Below are 18,402 nucleotides of genomic sequence, written 5' to 3' on the forward strand. Positions count from 1 at the left end.
CTCGATCATCGAGGTCCTTTCCAGCCCTGGTGATTCTGTGATCCTAGTGGGGTCATTTGAGGCTGGTGGGGTGAGAACTGAGGCTTAGTGACAGCCCCTGAACCAAGGGGACGTGGGATGATGCCAGAGGTGTCGATGAGGCTGGTATGTGGCTGGGAATGACCAGCTTTGCCCATGCCTTTGGGGGTGACGCTGGCTGGAGGTGGTGGCCCTCCGTCTGAGCCCTGGTGCCTGTCAGCCTGGCTCCACCCGCACAGGTCGAGGAAGGGGTCTTGCTTTTCAGCCTTGGGTTTTACGAACGAGCAGCACCACGACTGGTGGTGGTGGCAGGGGGGGAATGGTATTTGGCATCAATGAGGTTTTGGAGTGATGTGCGGGGTGTGGAGGAAGCAGGCAAGCACGGTGCCATGCTAGCACCTCCCTTCAGGTTTTCCTTTGGCTCCTTTTTGCAGCAGCGAGCAAAACCCTGAGAGCTGGTGTTGCTGATGACAAGTAGGTTTCTGCAGAGCAGGTGAAGCAGGGTTGTGCATCTTCTGCAGCACGGCGAAGCCACGGGCGGTGTTTGGATTTTGTAAGCGAGCCTCTCTCTTCATTTGCCTTTTATTTCTTACACAAACATGGCATTTGCAGAAGTGGACGTACCTTTGTGACCATAAAATGCCATACAGCAGCTACAGGCACAGGAATGTATGAAAAAAAGAAAAGATAGACCCCAAAACCAACTTGTTTCTGGATATTCAGGGGGAAAAAAAAAGTTATATTCTTTTTTTTTTTGCCAGATTTTTCCAGCGATGGCCATCGTGGCTCTTTCTGCAGCACTCGGAGGCGCCTGGTGGCACCTGTATTCGCCCGAAACCCTCAGTGCAACTTGCTGAGTCCTGGGACGAGCGGTCAGCACACGCTGCCTGAAACGAACAGCCCGTTAACGCGCCAGCTGAATTTCTTGGCCTCCGTACAGCAGGAGGGTTTCCTGTGCTCAGCGCACGCGGGCAGGCGCATCATTTAAGCACCAAGATGATGATAGATGAGTGCTGGCAGCACACCCGGGCGCTTGTGCTCCAGCCTGTTATTTTTAAGCAAATTGTCCATCATCCTCCCCTCAAAAAAAAACACAACGCAAATCGTCAATTCCATCAGAGGGATTTTTTTTCCAGGATGTTTCAGATTGCTGGGGGATGCCGTTGTAGATCAAAATTTGCTGTTGGCATACGGGCACGGGAAGTGTGCCCCTGTTTTCGGGTGAGATGTGCAGTGTTTGGGGTAGAAAGCAGCAAATGGATTTGAGGAAGAGGTTTGAGGAGCTGAACTTTGATGGCTGGGATTAGGCAGTCTAGATGCCTTCTTTAAGTTGCAGAAAGGGGAAAAGATCATCTTAGAAGAAACCTGAAGAGAGAGCTGTGAACGGTTTAGTGGGCTATGCTGAGATTTCCAGTAGGAAAATGGCCAAATTCAGCTGTGCTCTGAATTTTAAAGAGCTCCTGCTCTGCCGCGGCCAGCAGGAGCTTTGCTGTGATTTTGGAGCGAGCAGGACTGGCTCTTCCCGGCACCTTCCTCCCACCATACCTATGCGCGAAACTATTTTTGCTCCATTTCTGACAGCCATGGGAAACGTGTGGGAGCAGAGCCAAGCCGCTTGGCTCTGGCGGCGTCCCGATTCCCTCTTGGAGGAGGAAAGGAGAGAAATGAGCTAAGAGGGCTGTTCCTGTGCCCTGACTATACTGCGAAAGTCAGCAGGGCAATCTGATTTTTAGCACGGCCCCATAACCTGTGGCATGGGATCTGGGCACTGGTTTAGGGGGTGTATTTCCCACTCCTTGCCGCGCATACCCGCAGAGCTGTTCTGGAGCGACTCCTTTGGGCCGTGAGGAGAAGGAGAGCCCAGCTCTGAACTGCTGGGCGAAGGCTGGCAGCGTCGTTTTGTCATTCTGGCCAACAGCGACACGTTCAGAAACACAACTTCACCCTGCAGCTGCCAAATATTCCCCCCCCACGGTGTGCATTGGCGTTGCTGTTTCGACTAGACCGAAGCACACCCAGTTCTTTGCTTTCTGTTTGTCAATTATTGCATTATCTGCTCAGGCAAAGCCTGTCGTTTTCTCCACCTGCAGGTTAATTCCGTGCGCTTTCCCACCCCCTGTAACGGATCCGGAGTTGTTAAGTGCCCGTGGCCAAATTCATCATCATTTCTTCCCTGCTGCAGCCGGGGCTGGGGCAGGAGCAGGGTAACCGCTTCCGATGGAGATGCGGTGCGCTCTCGGTGCATTTGCATCAGGTAATTGAATCTGCAAAGATCAGCGCTGTCATCCCAGCCAAGGGAGCTCGTTTCCGAGCCACGTGGGCTTTCGTTCAAATGGGCTCTGGCTTCCTGAACTGGCAGAGAGAGGTCCAGAAGTGGAGGCTGGTGGAGAGGGCTGATGGAGGGAGGTGCTGTGTTTCCGCGGAAGGCAGGACCGGTGCGGCCGAAGCTGTGCAGCCCCCCTGGGAACAGCCATCAGATTTACAGGGTCGTGGTGACAGGGGCCTGAGAAGCAGGAGAGGGCCGCCTAGTTAGTTTAAGGGCTGTATTTGATACCAAGAAGATGTCTTCTGGGCATTGCAGTAGAAGCCAAAAGGTTATTGCAGGCGCGATGAATTCGAAGGGATCCAGCCGGTCGCAGAGCATCGGCCTCGGAGGGGAATTTCTGTAAATCCCTTGAGTCCTGGGGATGCTTTTGTAAACCCGCAGCCTCTATGCGGGTGTGGGATCTGCAGGGAGGGGGCTCCGTGCGCTTTGCCTTGCCCCCACCTTTGCAGAGAGCCTTTGTATGCGCTGCTCCTCCCCGGGCATTCACCATTTCCAGGGTATTTTGGTAAATGATCTCATTTAAGGCATCTCCTGCACATCTTATCGCAGTGCTTTCCAAGTGCATTCGTTAGGGACCGGTCTCATTTGGGGGGTAATTCCTCTGATGGGTGCATTTACTCTGCAGCGGCAAAACTGCTTTGATTCAGCGTCGCAGGTATGGTGAGATGAATGGAAAGCACTTTTCTAAATGGCTCTGAATATCTTGTAGGTTCCTTACGAGTTCTTTTCATTTAAACAGCACCGTGTGATCTCGGGCTGAGGTTTTTGGAGATTTATTCGATGCTGTTGTGGTTTTAGGGGTAGAGTGCTCCCTGTGCTGCCGTGGTTTGCCTGCTGTGCCCAGCGCAGCTGTAGCTGCTGAAAGTTGCCCGATGCCGAATCCTGATATATTTGTGTTCGTTTTCTATTTGTTTTACTTAAGAGGCAGGAGAAAAAAAAAAGGGATAAAAAAGCCTGGAGAGCTTTGCCTGTTAATTAGTCTGACAATAATTTGATAATGACCACAGTGCGGGATTAAAAACCCATATGCAGATAAAGCATTAACTCTGCTTGCTGGCAGCATTAAGGGCTCCAGATAACATCAAAGGAGCGGAGCCGGCTGGTGCATGTCGACGACAGCCCGTCAATAGCCTGATATCAGCAAGCACGCCTCTGGCCTCATGCACTGAGCCCAGCCAAACCAGGCCTGGCACTGTCACGTTATCCAGCAGGTGGGAATATTGCACGGGGCCAAACCCAGTAAGTCCTCAGTACTGGGAATTTTGGGTGACCCGCTCCAGTTCTTTGCCATCACCCATGCGATGGCATGCGGGAAAGGTCCCGCGGGGGGTTTTGGCACCGGCGTGGCTGCAGGGAGCTGCCCCGTGGTGCAGAAGTGGTTTGGGCTTTTGGGTGGGCAGATACCTGCAGCAGGAGCTCGGGCCGGGTCCTTGAAGTCACCCAGATACCTGCAGAATTGCCGGTGTTGGGTGCTCCAGCACGGCCTGAGCTGGGAGCCACTGAGCTTTTGGCTCCTCTCCAAGAAGGAAAATGATCTGTGCCTTGAGGGGCTGCCCTGGTGGACGTGGGTCCCTTTTGCTCACAGCTGCATGTAAAGACTGCAAGTGGGGAATATTCTGCTCAACTGCAGTTTTTGTGAGGTCTCTCTCATTCGCTAGCTCGTTTTTGGTCATTACCAGAACTGCAAGTACAAGCTTATTTTGCAGCAATATTTTCCTGGACTTGTATTAGCAAACGAGCATTGATGTCTTTGGGCCGATACGGAGAGGAGCAGAAGTGGAAGAGTTGGAGTGATGCCCTCAAGATAATTTTGTACTTTGCTTGGTATCAATAGCCACTGACACCTATCGGACCAAGCATCTAGAGGGAGAAGGGTGAATTAGGCTGGCTGCAGGTGGATGGCACGAGCAGACGTCATCGGTGCCAGAGCTAATCGGTAGGAAACCATCAAACACACGCTCATTCCCTTGGGACGTGTTTTCAGCATATCTTGAATTTCTTTGTGTGTGTACGCAGTTCAGAGGGTAATACCATCAATTAGACCAACAAGAAAGACTAATAAAAACCTATAACCCTCTATAGTATACCAGGTTTATCCCTGATTAGCCGGGTTGCTCTGATCTCATTGTAAATCTGTGTACGTGTCATTAGGAGAGCAGTATTAAATTGGTAATTAACGTTGCCAAAAAGTTTTCATCATTCGCTCTGTTGAAAAAAGAGGAGAAAATGGTAAGGAAAATACCACAGCGTGGAGCATGGGGCAGGTGGAAGGTGGAAGCACGAAGAGCGTCCCTTGTTCCAGTGTTAGGGAACGTTGTTCCTGTATTGGTGGCGAGAGGAGGTGCAGGAGTCAGCAGATGCAGCCCCCATGTGGATGAGCCCCCTGGGGCCCTTTTCAGAGTGCACAGAGCGTAGAAAGCCTCCGTGTGTGTGTGCACGGCTCCAGGAGCGGTGGCACGAGGTATGGGAGCGCATCCAGAGTGGAGCAGATCCCACAGATCCCGGTGCAGATGCCGCACACAGCGCTGCGTTGTATCCGTGCGCTCATGCTTGGGCTGGGTAAATGTAGTCCTTGGGAGTAGGCAGCCAATTTTTTCCAAATTTAAGCCAAAACTTTTGCTTGGCGAAGCAACAGAAAGCGCGTCTTCAATCTCTGCTGCATTTCATAATGGTAAAAGGGGAAGAAGCAGCATGCAGGGAGCTCAAACAATCGGGGCGCCTTGCTTCCAACAGTGCCTGGAGCCGCTGCGCCATCCTGACCTGCTGGGATCTGCCTGGGCGGGCGCTTTCCTTCCTGGCTGTTTATTCAGGCAAGCAGCGACTTGCTCCATCCCTTAGTTTGCCTCTTAGAAATGATGATGAGCCGGGGAGATTTCCTTTATTTTTTTTTTTTAATTTTATCTTATTTTTTTTAACGGTGGAAAATGGTAGGACGGGTAGGAGGCTTTTGCTGCAGATGCTAATTGCGCTGGAGTTTTTGCCGTGCTTTTCGTCGGTGCTGCCTCCAGCTCGTTCGCGTGAAGCCGAGCTGCCGTGCGACCTGTTGCACAGCCTCTCCGTGTGCATGCCGTGGGAACGATGGATGGAAAGCAGCCTCTGCCCTCCCGCTAGCAGCCGTTGATGGAGGCAGGCACCGGCATCCCGCCCGCTCGCGGCCGAGAAGCTAGCGAGGCGTTTGCTGGTTGCAAACGTTAAATCGCGAGCCGGGGCGGGTTGTCCCTCCGACAGCTCCAAGGCTTGTCCAAACGGGTCGGAGCGGAGGGCTGGCTTCTTCCCAGGGTGCTTTTTTTTCGACATCTCAGGAGGAGAGGAGCGGCCCTCGTCTCTCCCCGCCGCCTCGAGGGTGAGCTTGGGCTCCAGCACTGCCGCTCGGGGCAGGAGATGGGAGGCGAGGTGATCCCACCCACAGCCCTAATCCTTCCCGCTCGCTACCTCATCAGCTTAATTAAGGGTTTCGTTGGGTGAAAGCCGTCCTGCTTGCGTCACGTTACGTCTGTTACGCGTCTGCCAGCCCAGCCTTTTCTCAAGGGTGTTCCCGGCGCTGCTCATTGCCCAACGCGTCCCCATGACCTGCTCGCGGAGGCGCCTCTCCTGTCCTCGCCCTTGTGTGGCTCGGGGTGTCCCAGCTCGCCTGCCCAGCTCTTCCCGGGGCTCACTGGGGGCTGCGACCTGCTGCCAGGACCCCTGCGGTTGTGGATTGCTCCAACAGGACGCCGGCGTGGAGCTCTTCCAGGCTTCAGAGCCTCCAGCGCTCCCAGGTGAACAAACCCCAAAGGCACCGTGCTCTTTATTAACGCGTTCCCCGCTTCGTAGGCAATTAAACAGGTTCTCCTGCGCCCCTAGGAGCTCCTGGCCGGCCAGCCAGGCGGAGGTGCACAGGGGTAAAAGAAAGAGGCTTGCCCACCTCGACTTTTGCACAGCTTGGGGCTGTTACAGGGCTTCCTCCGAAGCTGCTGCTGGCTGGATGAGTTGCCCTGCATTGATTTTTGGTTCCCGATGCTTCTGCTGGGGTTGGTGGCACGCACGGAGCGTGCTGGAGAGGTTTCACTGTGCATGCAGGTGTCACGGGTGGGGGCAGCTGCGAAGGGCCTTCGGATGCAGGTAGGGCATCCCCATGGCGGGTCTCCCTCCTCCATTTTGAGCTGGTAAAAATACAGTAAAAATACGGGGGCTTTCCAGCCGGAGCTGTTCCTGCTGTGTTCGTGTCTCAGTGCATTTCATCCCCTGGCTCCGTGTCCCGCTCCGCAAGGGCCATCGTGGATCCAAGCAGCCTGACCAAGCCCAATGGCACGTTTGGTTTATCTGCTGTTAATGCCCCGGGTGAAGGGGGAAGTACCACGTTAATTAGGTTCACAGGGAAGCACCACGTTAATTAGGTTTGCAGCCAGTGAGGAGCTTGGAGCCCAGGCACCGGGCGGGATGTGGGGAGGGCGCTAAGAGTGAACGCGGGCGTTGGGCCTCGGGCTGAATGAGAGTTTCACCCTTGGCTTTGGGATCTTGTGTGTTTTTTATTTCTTTTTGGGGGTTTTAGGGATGCAAACAGACATCTGGGCTTCACCTTGGGTTGTTTTTGGCTTTGTGTGCGGGCATTTTGTCTCCTTTTGTGCCCACACCGGGCATATGAGCTGCAAGCAGGCAGGAGGATGCGCTTCCATTTCAGCTCGGACCCAAGATGGTTTTTTTTGGGCACGTACCAAAATCCCTGAAGTCCAGCTTGGTTGGTTAGCGTCTCTACAAGGATCTGCTCGTGCAGCCGTTCCTGCAGGAGACAAGAAGTGCCCGGCCAGGCTCACGACCTCGGTGTGCGTGGCTGCGTGCTTTGAGCCGGCTGCAGGGGGGGGGGCTCAGCCCCTGCCCGTGTAGCGCTGCCACCCCCTCCCCTCTTCTGCTTCCTAATTGTATCCAGCTGCAACACTGCTAAAAGTGAGCTCAGACGGAAAATATTCTTGTGCAAAAATGTTAACGCGTTTTTTGGAGGTGGAAAGCCTGTTTTGTTGTCGTTGTTGTTGTTGTTTTTTTGTTTAGGGGTGCAGCGGGGTGCTCTGGGTGGCTTCATTTTGGTGGCATCTGCCGCATCCCAGCCGTGCTGGAGGCACGGTGGCACTCAGGGTGGCAGGGGTCTGGCTGGCACGTCCTGGGGAGGAGCAGAATAGGCCCGTTGGGGTGGAAAGGACCTTCAGAAAGCTGTGGGGCAGCCCCACAGCCTGAACTTGACGCTGGCGATTCAGGGCTGGGTTAAGTACAATTAATTTTGGATGCTAAACGAATTAATTTGCCCTTCTCCTAACAGTCCGTACAAACAGTGCTCAGGTTACTACAAGGATGTTTTAAAGTAAAAGGAAGAGCTTTGCCAGCTTATCTCCTTGGTCAGAAGAAGGATTTTGTTCTAAAGATCAGTGACTGTTGTTGAGGTCCTGTTATACCATCTTGAAGACACACACCCACGCAGCTTTTTGGATTTCTTATATTTTTAAAACATTTTTGCAATTGTTAGTGGTTTTATTTTTTAACTGCGACTTTTTTTTCCCATGCTACAGAAAGATCTAGCCCTGGGTGTGACAGGCAGCACGTGCTGCCCTGCATCCCAGCAGTGCCAGGGCTGCAGCGAGCTACGGAGACATCCGAAGGTAAATAAATATTGATTTGGGTGCAACAGGGGGAAAAAAAAAAAGCAGCCCAATAAGCCGTAGGGGATGTATCCACCTTGTGATGGTTGGAGGCTGAAGAGGGGTTGAGGGCTTGCAGGGTCTCGTAGCCCGTGGATTGGGCCGGAGCCTCCGTTTCTGGGGAGAAATCTTGTATTCTGATCGCGCTCGCAGGGCTTCTTTTTTTGGTTTTCTGGCATTTTTTGTTTTACTAATTGCAATTGTTTCACGTTCCTCTGATCTATTATACTTTGTAATAAGGCACGTAATTCATTATTTAAGTGGCAGTGCTCTGATAATTAGACGGGTTATTTTTGTCGGTGCTGATTAGTTGGTAAGTACAGATTGGATGTTGGAAGCCGTGCTGCGCTCCCCTGGTCTTTGGGTTTTGGAGAGGGGCTGTGGCGGCCCCGTGCCTTGCAGCGGGAGGAGGGTGCTGCTAGCAAATGGCTGCAAGAGTTTTAAAGGGTTCCGTACTTGTCCCCCCCCCAAAAAAGCTCATGGTGCTGCATAAGGTTAAGATGCTGCTAGCAGATGTAAGCTGAGGCTGGTGTATTTACACCGCAGCAGGCGGCATTGCACCTCCAGCAGTGGGTGCATCAGGGGGGTCCTCGTCCCAAATGTGGTTTTGGGAACGTTTCAGGGCGTAAACCCACTGAGTGCTAGAGCTGGCTGTGTCCTAGGGAAGCTTTGTCCCTTCACAAGTGTAAAGCCGTGTTGGTTTTTCCCCTGGAGTTAATTGTATTTGTAGGACAATGTGGGCTTTGTCCCTGCGGCTGGGGGACGCTTTCTCCTCTTCCCCCTGTCCCTCGCTCGTTGTTCTGTATTTGGGATGCAGGAGCAGTTTGCAGGATTAGGGCTTTTTTTACTTCGCTCTCAGACTGCTTAATGAAGGGTGTGGTGGACGAGGTGGAGCGGGTCAAATTCAGAGATGTATGGGGTGAGATGCTCAGCGCTCCCTGCAAACCAAACCGAGCCAAGCAGTTCGCACACATGGAATTAAGGACGTGTTTTTGGAGTCGTAGCTCTCCGCTTTCTCCAAGATGATGTGAACCATGCTGCTAGGAGAGTTTAATTGGAGCCGAGCCATCGCATTATTCGAGCGCAGATTTCTGGAAAGAGGGAGTAAAAGGCAATCTTTTGTGTCACTTGGTCGTCCCTTCCAAATAAGCTACAGGGCTCTGCTCGTTTTTGTCGGAGGCTGTCGGGATGCTCCTGGTTCAGCAGATGGCTCCGAGCACAAACAGCCCCGGGGATGCCTCCTGCTGCCTGTGACCCTGGGGACGGTCGGAGCTGTGTCGGAAATGAGCAGTGATTAGGAGATGCCTCGCATTTTTCTTGAGCAAATACACGTGGAGTGGGAAAAGCCAGAGCTCTGTGTGCTTATTGGTGCTGCGAGCGCACCTCGGGCGAGCCCCAAAATGCTGGGAGGCTTCTGGTGCTGGGTGCTTGGAGGGCACCGCTGTTCAACGTGGCAGCGGAGGGTTTGTGTGTGTTTCCAGAGTCCCCGTGCCCGAGGATGGGAGCTGCAGTCCTCGGGATGCTCCCCGCTCACGTAGTGGGATGTCTGCGAGCGACGCTGGGCTGATCGCACGGGCTCTGGGGTGGGCCTGCGGGCTGCCAGGGAAGCAGCACGAGAGGAGGATTTACTGCAAAGCTCTGCTCTTACTCTAGGTTTTCCCATCTTCCTCAGTTTTTGAGGCTGATGGGCAGTGGAAGTACAGTCGGGGCTCAGCAGCTGGGAAGAGGGGACAGGAGGGAGAAAGAAGTCCAGCAATGTCCCCGTCCTTTGCCCGGGATTTCCAGCTGCTTTTCCCTTGGGTTGGGGTGTTGGAGGCGGTGGGTTTTTATGAGAACTGGCTCGTGCTTTACGCACAATCCCACTGCTGCTAAAGGGGGGGGGTCAAAGTGTAAGTCAGTTAAGTGGCTGGATTGCCCTGCTATATTTGCCACGGGATAATGGAAAATTCCTGCGAGGAGCCTGCTTGATCTGGGGCCAGAGGAAACAGGATGAAGTCTATTCCACTGCGAAGCGATAGAAGAGTACGCTGCCTGCCTTCCGCTGGCTGCTGCCAATGTTTTTATGGGCTTGGGATCTAAATTTTGAGAAGAAAAGTAAACGCACGTTATGTCAACCTGCGGTCGTGCCAGGCTTCTCGCCGTGTGTCCTGCTTCGTGCCATCCCTTTGTACAATTTCGGGGATCTGCATGCCAGGAAGGCAGCGACAGCTTCGTTTTTGGCTCCTTGGACTGATAGGAGGAGTTGATCGCAGCACAGGTCCCCTGCGGTCAGTGCCCTGACCCAGCATACCAGCGCGGCCAGACCTCGGGTACCAGCGGGAGCCTTTTCGGGGAACCCTGTGTCCTCTGGCTTTCCACCCAGCTTTGATGGGAATTTTAAGCTTGCCGTCACGTTTTGAGGATTTAAAGGGAATCTTGGAAAACTAGTGCCTAGAAGTCTTTGAAAGAAACTTTTGATATCTCTTAGGACTGTGCCGGAGTCTGTGTTATGAAACTATTTTGTGCCGTAAGGCTTTGGAGGGAAGGACTGAACTTGAGTTCCTAGGCTGTTATCGGTAGTCAAACTGCTTTGCACTTTGATAGCCCCTTTCATTCAAGGACCTGAAAGTACTTAAAAAATGCTAACAAATTGAGCTCCTTGATAGCTCTTGAGTGCAGCTGTTTGTACAGGAATTTGGTCCAAAGCCTAGCGAAGTCCATGGAAAGATGTCCGTGTCGCTACCTCTGGCGAATCCCACCGTCTGTCTGTCCCTGCAGCTGGAACTAATGACACAGACTTCTTCCCATCCCAGGACCCCTCTCCATTTCTCTGTAGGGTTTTTTCCTTGATTTTTTTGCCTGGCTCCACTGTTGAGAAACACATGGGGGGAGCGGCAAAGTCATGGCAAGATTTGGGGGCACCTGTCTCGTGTGCCACTGAGCCCTGCCTTAAGGTCGGAGATGCAGGAGGCACCTGGGTTGGAAATAGCCCTCCTGAGCTCTGTTACTTTGTCATTGGAGGTTTGCCGTCGGTTTCAGCCTTTGGGATCAAGCCTCGGAGAAGGCTGCTCCCTGTGCTTTGGACATGGCTGTGGACAGGAGCTGCAGTGCTGGCCGTGAGAAGCTGGGGAAAGCTGCTCTTGGGTCCGGTTTGTGGCCATCAGCCAGACTAATAGGGGAGGGAATTCTTCTTTCTCGTCTGTTAGGTAAAAGATGTTATGCTCTGGTAAAGGCACACGAGGCACTGGGAACACCTGACATCCCTTTCCTCCTCCAGCAGTGCGAGGGGTCGTGTAGTGCCCTGATATCTGCCCAGCCATGACGAGCTGTGCTCTGTGGAGTCCCGCTCCTTGTCGCCCTGCTACATTTTCCCTTCTCCCCTACCTTACATTATTTGTCTTTCAGAACTATCCGATCTCTGCTCTGATGATTTTTTCCAGTGGATAAGCCTGTTAGAGATAATCTGGTTTGCTGAATTTCTCTTCCTCTAGGCGATCTCCTTAATAGCTGCCTATGAGGATTTCATCTTGTTGGGAAACAGGATGCAATTCCGTATAAATATTCTGTTTCTGCATGGTTCTTCTGCTGATTAAGGTCCGCTCTTTCTCCTAAATAAACTGTCACATAAAATACTTGTGACAAGGAGGAGCTTTGGGGATGCTTAGTTTGGTACTTCTGAGTGAGTTACCTTGGCCTGTATGGTCAAAACCCAGCATTGATTTTGGGTACATCCATTTCATCTTTCAGGAGCCAAAAAAAAAAAGGGGGTAGGAGGGAGAGACATGAGGGAAAGACCTATAATCCTTAATGTCCCCCGTAGCACAGAGTGCTAAGACACTGTGGGATATCCCCTTTTGTATACCCAATAGAAAAAAGGAAAAGACCAAAGGCACGTTCCTTCTCCTCTTATCCCGTTCCCAGCCATATAGCAATCAATGGTGTCATTTAATTTCAGACTGTTACCCTACTTCACGTAACCTGATACGGATGTTTGCTGCCACTGCTCCTTTAGAAAAGCTCATTTTCAGCTCTCTTAAAAACAAACCTACCCGTTTTTTAATATGTTCTGCACAGGTATATATTTTTCCCCTGTCCAAATCAGCACTGGATGGAGGGTCAGGGCATTACAGTTCTGTTCCTGCCATTGCCAGTGAGTTGCTGAATGATCTTCAGCAATTCATTTGATCTTTCTGCACCTCGTTCTCACAAATAAGGATGCTGGTAATAACTTTCTATTGTTAAAGCTCTGGTAATAACTTTCCATTGTTAAAGCTCTTAAAGCTCTTGTATGGAAAGTGCTGTATGGGAGTTAGAATAATTATTGTAATCGTTCGCTGCGAAGCCACTGCAAATAAGTTTCTACAATAATGGACCTTAGTTCTTGGTGAAGGGAATTATTAGAATAATTGTGGCTGGAATGACCAATAAATTGCGAATAAAGCAACTGCTCCTATTGAATATATATTCAATGGGGAACTAGATGACTGGAAGATATGCCAAGCAGGTGGAAGGTGCAGCGTTCCACTTGAGCCTTCCCATACACCAAGTGGGTCCCTGGCACGTGTAGGCTCTGAGCCATTTTGGGCATTATATTGAGCAGCAGACCAAACTCTACACACACACACAGAGCTTCTTGGGGGCTGCAAGCGCTGATCTCCTGCGAGAAGGCAGCTCCAAGCAGGAGCAGCTGCATAATGCTGACTGTTGGTGTGCGTATGGCACCCCGATCCTGCATCATAGGTGCGTTGGGGTGAGGGAGAAGTAGGTAAGCTTGCTCTATGAATTTCTGAGCCTGGCTCACACCCTTTCCCTTATTGCCTCTAATTTACAGCTTGCTAAAAATAGGTGATGGAGAAGACTTGGAGCTGCTGAGACAGAGCAAGACTGTAAATCACTTGACAGCTCATTTCCTTATAGCAAATACCTTGGTCTTATGACTATATGTTTAGATTAAGGAAGGAATAAAATGTAGCAGTCATTGCCTGGTTCAGTAGTGTTTCTTTTTTCTTAAGAAATAATGGTATGCATATGTAGAAGTGGGACAAATCCTGTAGCAAAGACCTGTAATGTGCATCAGTTTGTGTATGTTAAATTGCCACAGATTTGGGGTTTTTGGCTGCTCGTTAGGAAAGGTAAGATGTTGTTAATGCTGGGGCTGGGGTCTGAAATGCAGGATGGCGCTCAGCTCCTTGGGAGGAAGATGATGCCTGCACCAAGCACGGTGACGCTGCTGCACACGGTTATTCTACCAGCCCCTCTCCGAGATGATGGAGAGCCGTGCGATCTAAAACTGCCTGATTTTCCCATCTGCTCATCCCCTTTTAGCCTCAGATTTCACCAAATTTGTTCTCTGTGATCCTTCGAGCTGTGCTGCTGCAGCCAGTGGGACCTTGGCCAGTAACTTCAGCTCGGGCAGCAGCGAGACCTTGGCTGCTTCCTTCCCCTGCAGCCCTGAGGATCTCCAGGGGCTTTGCCAGCATTTTCTGACCCAGGCACCGGTGCAGCCAAATCGCCATTCCTTTTCCTGATAGCTGCCCTTGGGGGGACCAGCCCCAGCAATGGGGGTTGTGCCGAAGCTCCATAATGTGAATAAGGCTCACAGGATCCTCCCTGTAATAACAGGCTTTGTTTTTTCTTGTGGCAATGGGTGTTTTTGGTGGGTGAAGTTAGATGTCCTGGTGCATGCAGCTGCTGATGATCAGAGCTGTTAGCGGGACACTGCAACGCTTCTCAGAGCAAACCTTTTGGCGGTGCTGTGTGCGGCCGGTTGTTTGCAGCATTGACAGCAGCTTGGGAGACACAAACCCTGCTTCCAGATGCGACAGTGCCGTGTGATAAGATCGTGGACAAGGCTTCTCTCACCCGAGCTGCTGTTCCTGAACCTTAACCTTTGCAAGACAAATGCTGCATGGCAGCGAGGGGTTATAGCACCGCCTCAGACAGGCGCTGTGTGCATTGCACGACAACAAGCAAAAGAAGTTATCGGTGTCCCAGGAGGCCGGGAACAAATTTAGGTCCTGATCTTGCATGTGCTTATCCAGCGAATTAGCTTTGCCCATTCAGCCCTTGGCACTCGGCCTTCATATGCTCAGGACAAGGCGCATGGATGCACACTGCAGCGTGCTCAGCTGTCGTGGGTACCTCGCTGCTCCTGTTCTCCTTCGAAGCAAGGAACGGTCTCTCTCCATTACAGGATGCTGGTGAATTTATTACAGCCCGGGTGAATTTACGCTTTTCAGTCCCCAGGTCAGGCACGGCCGAGCTTGGCTGTTGTGGCTGGGACGTGTCGGCAATGGTTGTCACCGCGCAAGCTGTGATGGGCGCGTGCTGGTGGGTACTCACGGACCAGGACCTTTCCCCCCAGTAATTAATCTGCTCGCCCGGATCCTCCAGACCTCTGCTCCTGGCCAGGCTCCCTCTTGTCATTCTGGTCGTTCAGCAGCAGACGTTGCAATAAAAGTCGTGTTGCAGTTCAAGCTACACCTTTATGGTTGTGGTTTCAGGACCTAAGTGCTGACATTAGGCTGGGATTGCTTTTTATTTTTTTTCTCCTGCATTTGAACTTGAAAGGTTCTTTAATGCTCAGTTTGGTGTTCCTGTTTTGCTTTTCAAACTCCTTATTATTTCCCCTGGCTTCGATACCCCGCGCCAAGTCACTTCCAGGACTTGAACTCAAATTAAATTCAGTAGCTGGAAGGTGCTGAGCCTCACAAAACGCGTGCAGTGATTCAGCTCCCGGAGGACAAAGGCTCAGCCTTGGCCAGGGCTGCCTGGCACTGCGAGGAGCGAGGTGTGGAGGCTGTGGCAGGCTGTTCCCCGCGCCGTCCTCCCATAACATCCCGCCCGCGTGGGCAGCGTTGAGTTTTGTCTCCTTTCCCAGCCAGGCTCTCTCTGAATCTTCATCAAGTGCTAATTAGCGCTGGTTCCCACCCAGCGGCGGGATGGCGAAGGTTTTCGAGGAAGTTCTGCATTTGCAACGCTGCCGATGGGGCTGGTGCCTGTGACCTTGACCTGAATCAGAGCAGGTGATGGGGTGTGGGCAGGATCTGCTGTGGCTTCATCCTGCTGCTGCTGCTGAGGATGCTCTGGTGGCATCGTCCTGCGCAACATGGGCTGCCACCGGGACGGGCTGGGGGCCAATTTCACCCTCTGGTCCGAAACTCCCCCGTAACCCCTTCGCCGCCCTTACCCAGCTCAGCAGAAGTCGTCCCACACTCGCTGTTGCTCCCCGCTTATTTATCCTTGCGTGCCTGGGATTCTTGCTCTCAGCTCAGCAGCAATAAATGAGCCATTTGCATAATGAACGGTTTTAAAATCCGCAGCCCTGCGGTGCCTTGAGCCGTGCCCTTCAGAAAGGGCCTGTTCTCCAGGAGAAGGTGGCATAATTCAAAACGCTTAAATTCCTCTGGGGAATGTAAGTTAGGATGGGAAGTACTTGGGTTATTTTTCAGCTGATTTTTCGGTGCTTACACAGTGCCCTTGCTCTGCATCGCGTGTGCGTTTTGGGCAAGTGGAGATAATGCAGTCAACTGCTCTTTGTTACAGCCGTGGGGGGGGGATTAAAAGGGCAAGAAATGGGGAAAAAATGCTGCAAAAAGATGTTCCATTCCCATTTCTGCTGGTCATTCCTGCGAGAGAATGACCTTTGCTCCCCGTGCCTTATTTTATCATGCAGGGGTTGCCTTTGCTCCTGGCTGGGGAGGCAGCTTCTGGGCGCTGCTCTCGCTCACCCAGTGATAAAAACAGGCAGGCACGTTTAAATTGCTACCCATATTTCCTTGAAAGGATCTGAAAAACAAACAAAAAAGACATTCTGTTCCATGCTCTCCCCTTCCCCTGCTTTTCCATGTTTTGTTTTGGTTTTTACCACCCTGGCAGTAGTTTTGGGATAGATGTTCCTTCAGCTGTGCATCCAGGACCCCCACATCCTCCACCTGCAACTGGGGTGTCCCCCCCCCAAGTTAGGGAGGCATTTTTCCCTTCACCATTGGGATTGTGGAGCAGAAAATGGGGTGAAAGACCCCTGCAATGAACCGTGCCCCTCCCCGAAGCAGGAAGTTTTCTGCTGCGCTAGCACAGCCGAGGAGCCCTGGAGCACGGCGGGTGATGGGTTTCATAACCGCTTCCAGTGCCAAAAAGAAGGATGAGTAACGAGCAGCGATAACTCTCCTGCAAACATCAGCATCCCGCTCAGGCTGATAAAAATTTGCTCCCTTTCAAAAGGCTTTAAAACGCTCTTTGTGATGCCAGGGCCCTTTTATTTTCAAAAATTCTGCAAGATGCTGGTTTTCCTTTAAACTGCTTTAAATTGGTGTTTGTTGAACTCGTAGCGAGCTGCTTTTGAGGAAGAAGAGATGGCTGTGGTTTGGTCCTTAATGGAAAATGAATGTGACTCGAAATCCAGTCCAAAACCCATAATCTCTGCCCCACACAAGAAAGCTCCACTTGAAGGAGTAAATGTAGGAAAAAAAAATAGGTTGGATTTAATTGCTTTGGATGCCCTGTTCCAGCTGAGTGTGAGGAGACGATAAAAGATGCAATTTAAAGCTCAACAGCGACGTGTTGGAAACACCAGTGCTGGTGCACTGGGATGCTTTATCCCCAGCCCATCTATGCTGAGCTGAGCTAAATGGTGAGCTATTCAGTGCCTGAGAGCAGCGAGCCTGTGAGAAGGTCACTCGGTGCTTCCAGGATTTTGGATTTCCCCCTGTGCTGGGGCTGCGAGGGGCCTGCTCCTTCTCCTCTTGCGCCTTGTGCTGATTCACTTCTTCACCATGCCATGTCCACGCACCCGGATTGCTCCATTTAGGGCCAAATTTATATATTTTCAATGCCTTCCCACTGGGACACAAATCCCTTTATATGCAAGCGATAACCTGGCAGTGCATTGCTAGCGAAAAGTAAGGAGTTAATCCCCATCATGGGGCAGTTCAGCTGGCAAACAGTGGTGGTGGTCAAGCTGTGGGTGTGAAACTGCTGGGGAAATTATTCCATCACGGCGTGCTGATAGGTCTGGGTGGCGAGCTTGATGCCCCTGCATCGTCTCGGGATGTAAGGGACCCCCACCTCCCTGCCCGTGGTTGGAAATAACGTTTGCAAGGACGGGCTGGGGTTTTGGCTGCAGTGAAATGCTCTCAGAGCACCTGGTCACCTGCTGAGCATCTCCTGGTTGAGTGGTGATGCTGCGTATCCTCCAGCCGGGTACCCCACACTGGTGACACGTATCCTGCACACCCAAGGAGGGTGGAAAGCAGGAGGATGCCCCAGGGAGCGTGCTCCTTCTCCTCCTGCACAAGCCTCACTTTTTCTCCGGGCTCTGGAGGTTGTGCACGGCTCTGCCAGATAAAGGCAAAAGTGAGGGAGGACAGAGGAAGATGAATCTGCTGCATTCGTTATCCTCTATGCAAAGAACATCAAAAGCACTAATGGAAAAGGCTTTTTATATTTTTCATCAAAGCACTTGTTAAGATTTGGCAGGCTGATTTCTTATCAGTAAAATATTTATGAATGAAGCAGCTGGGGTGCTGGTTTAGGAAGGCTGGGAGTAAACGTTCCCTCCTGCCTCAGGAAATGTTTTACTCCTCTCGGTGACTTTTTCCCCCTTTTCTTTGTTCATGCCGCTTCTGCGAGAGGAACTTCTAGGTGAGCCAGCACCCAAGCCTGCCGTCCCACGGAGCTCCCGGAGCATTTGCATGGTGACAAGTCCCAAACCCACCTTGGACCCGATGCCGCAAGCTCTGGCTATCTTTCTCTAAGACAGCGAGTGCTGGTGCCTGCAGCAACTTGGGCTCCTTGGGCCATGTAAGCATCTTTGGGACACTTGAGCATCTTTTAAGCAACCCAGAGCCAAGTCCCCGTGGGGCAGAGCTGCTGCTGGAGCAGCTACCACCATCCCATCAGCCCTGCATGACGTGCTGCTGCAGGCTGCGTGCTCTGCCTCTTTATCGGTGAAATGGTTGCTTGCAAGTAAAATAAATAAAAAATAATAATCCTTTCTCTTATCAGGGCTTGTCTAGACTCCCATTTGCACTAGCTGTACTTCCTGGGATGCTTTGTTTTATATACAAGCAGGTTTTGGAACAAAACTGTTTGCTTGTTGCCTTGCCCATCAATGCAGGTGTCTGCGGTACACTAAACCTTTGAAAAGCTCTTGATTTCTACAGCTAATATAACACATCCAGGGTGCTGTTCTCCTAAGAATGGTGATTGCACTGGCCTGAATGAGGTTTTTATCTCCTTTTCCTCTCCACTAATTAGACCCACACACGTGGAGGGAGTATGAAATGATTTATGAAGGTGTTTTGATCCCAGTTTATTAATTCCTAATCCTGATTTATTATTATTCTTTCTAATTTTGCATCGCCACTTGGTGAGTAAGGTAGTTCAGAAAGCACGGGGGAAGAGCTAATATTG

General features: G+C 51.6%; 1 protein-coding gene and 1 long non-coding RNA gene across 4 annotated transcripts in view; both read left to right on the top strand.

The window, feature by feature from the left end:
- Positions 1 to 18,402, top strand: part of KAZN (kazrin, periplakin interacting protein) — a 185,272-nt gene that overhangs the window by 125,945 nt on the left and 40,925 nt on the right. Inside the window, exon 1 of one of the 3 annotated variants that reach the window (XM_040533274.1) lies at positions 5,747 to 6,102. The exons of the other annotated variants lie outside the window; for them this stretch is intronic. Within the exon in view, the coding sequence (XP_040389208.1) occupies positions 5,910 to 6,102 (193 nt within the window). The 5' untranslated portion in view covers positions 5,747 to 5,909. Of the gene's footprint in view, positions 1 to 5,746; positions 6,103 to 18,402 lie in introns of those variants that run through there. 3 annotated transcript variants of the gene reach the window in all.
- On the top strand, positions 6,123 to 12,967 carry LOC121058147. The gene is made up of 2 exons (XR_005814096.1): positions 6,123 to 12,210; positions 12,821 to 12,967. It is a non-coding gene; the product is annotated as an uncharacterized LOC121058147 (long non-coding RNA).

This window comes from Cygnus olor, chromosome 21, assembly GCF_009769625.2.
Source record: "Cygnus olor isolate bCygOlo1 chromosome 21, bCygOlo1.pri.v2, whole genome shotgun sequence".
Lineage (NCBI taxonomy): Eukaryota > Metazoa > Chordata > Aves > Anseriformes > Anatidae > Cygnus > Cygnus olor.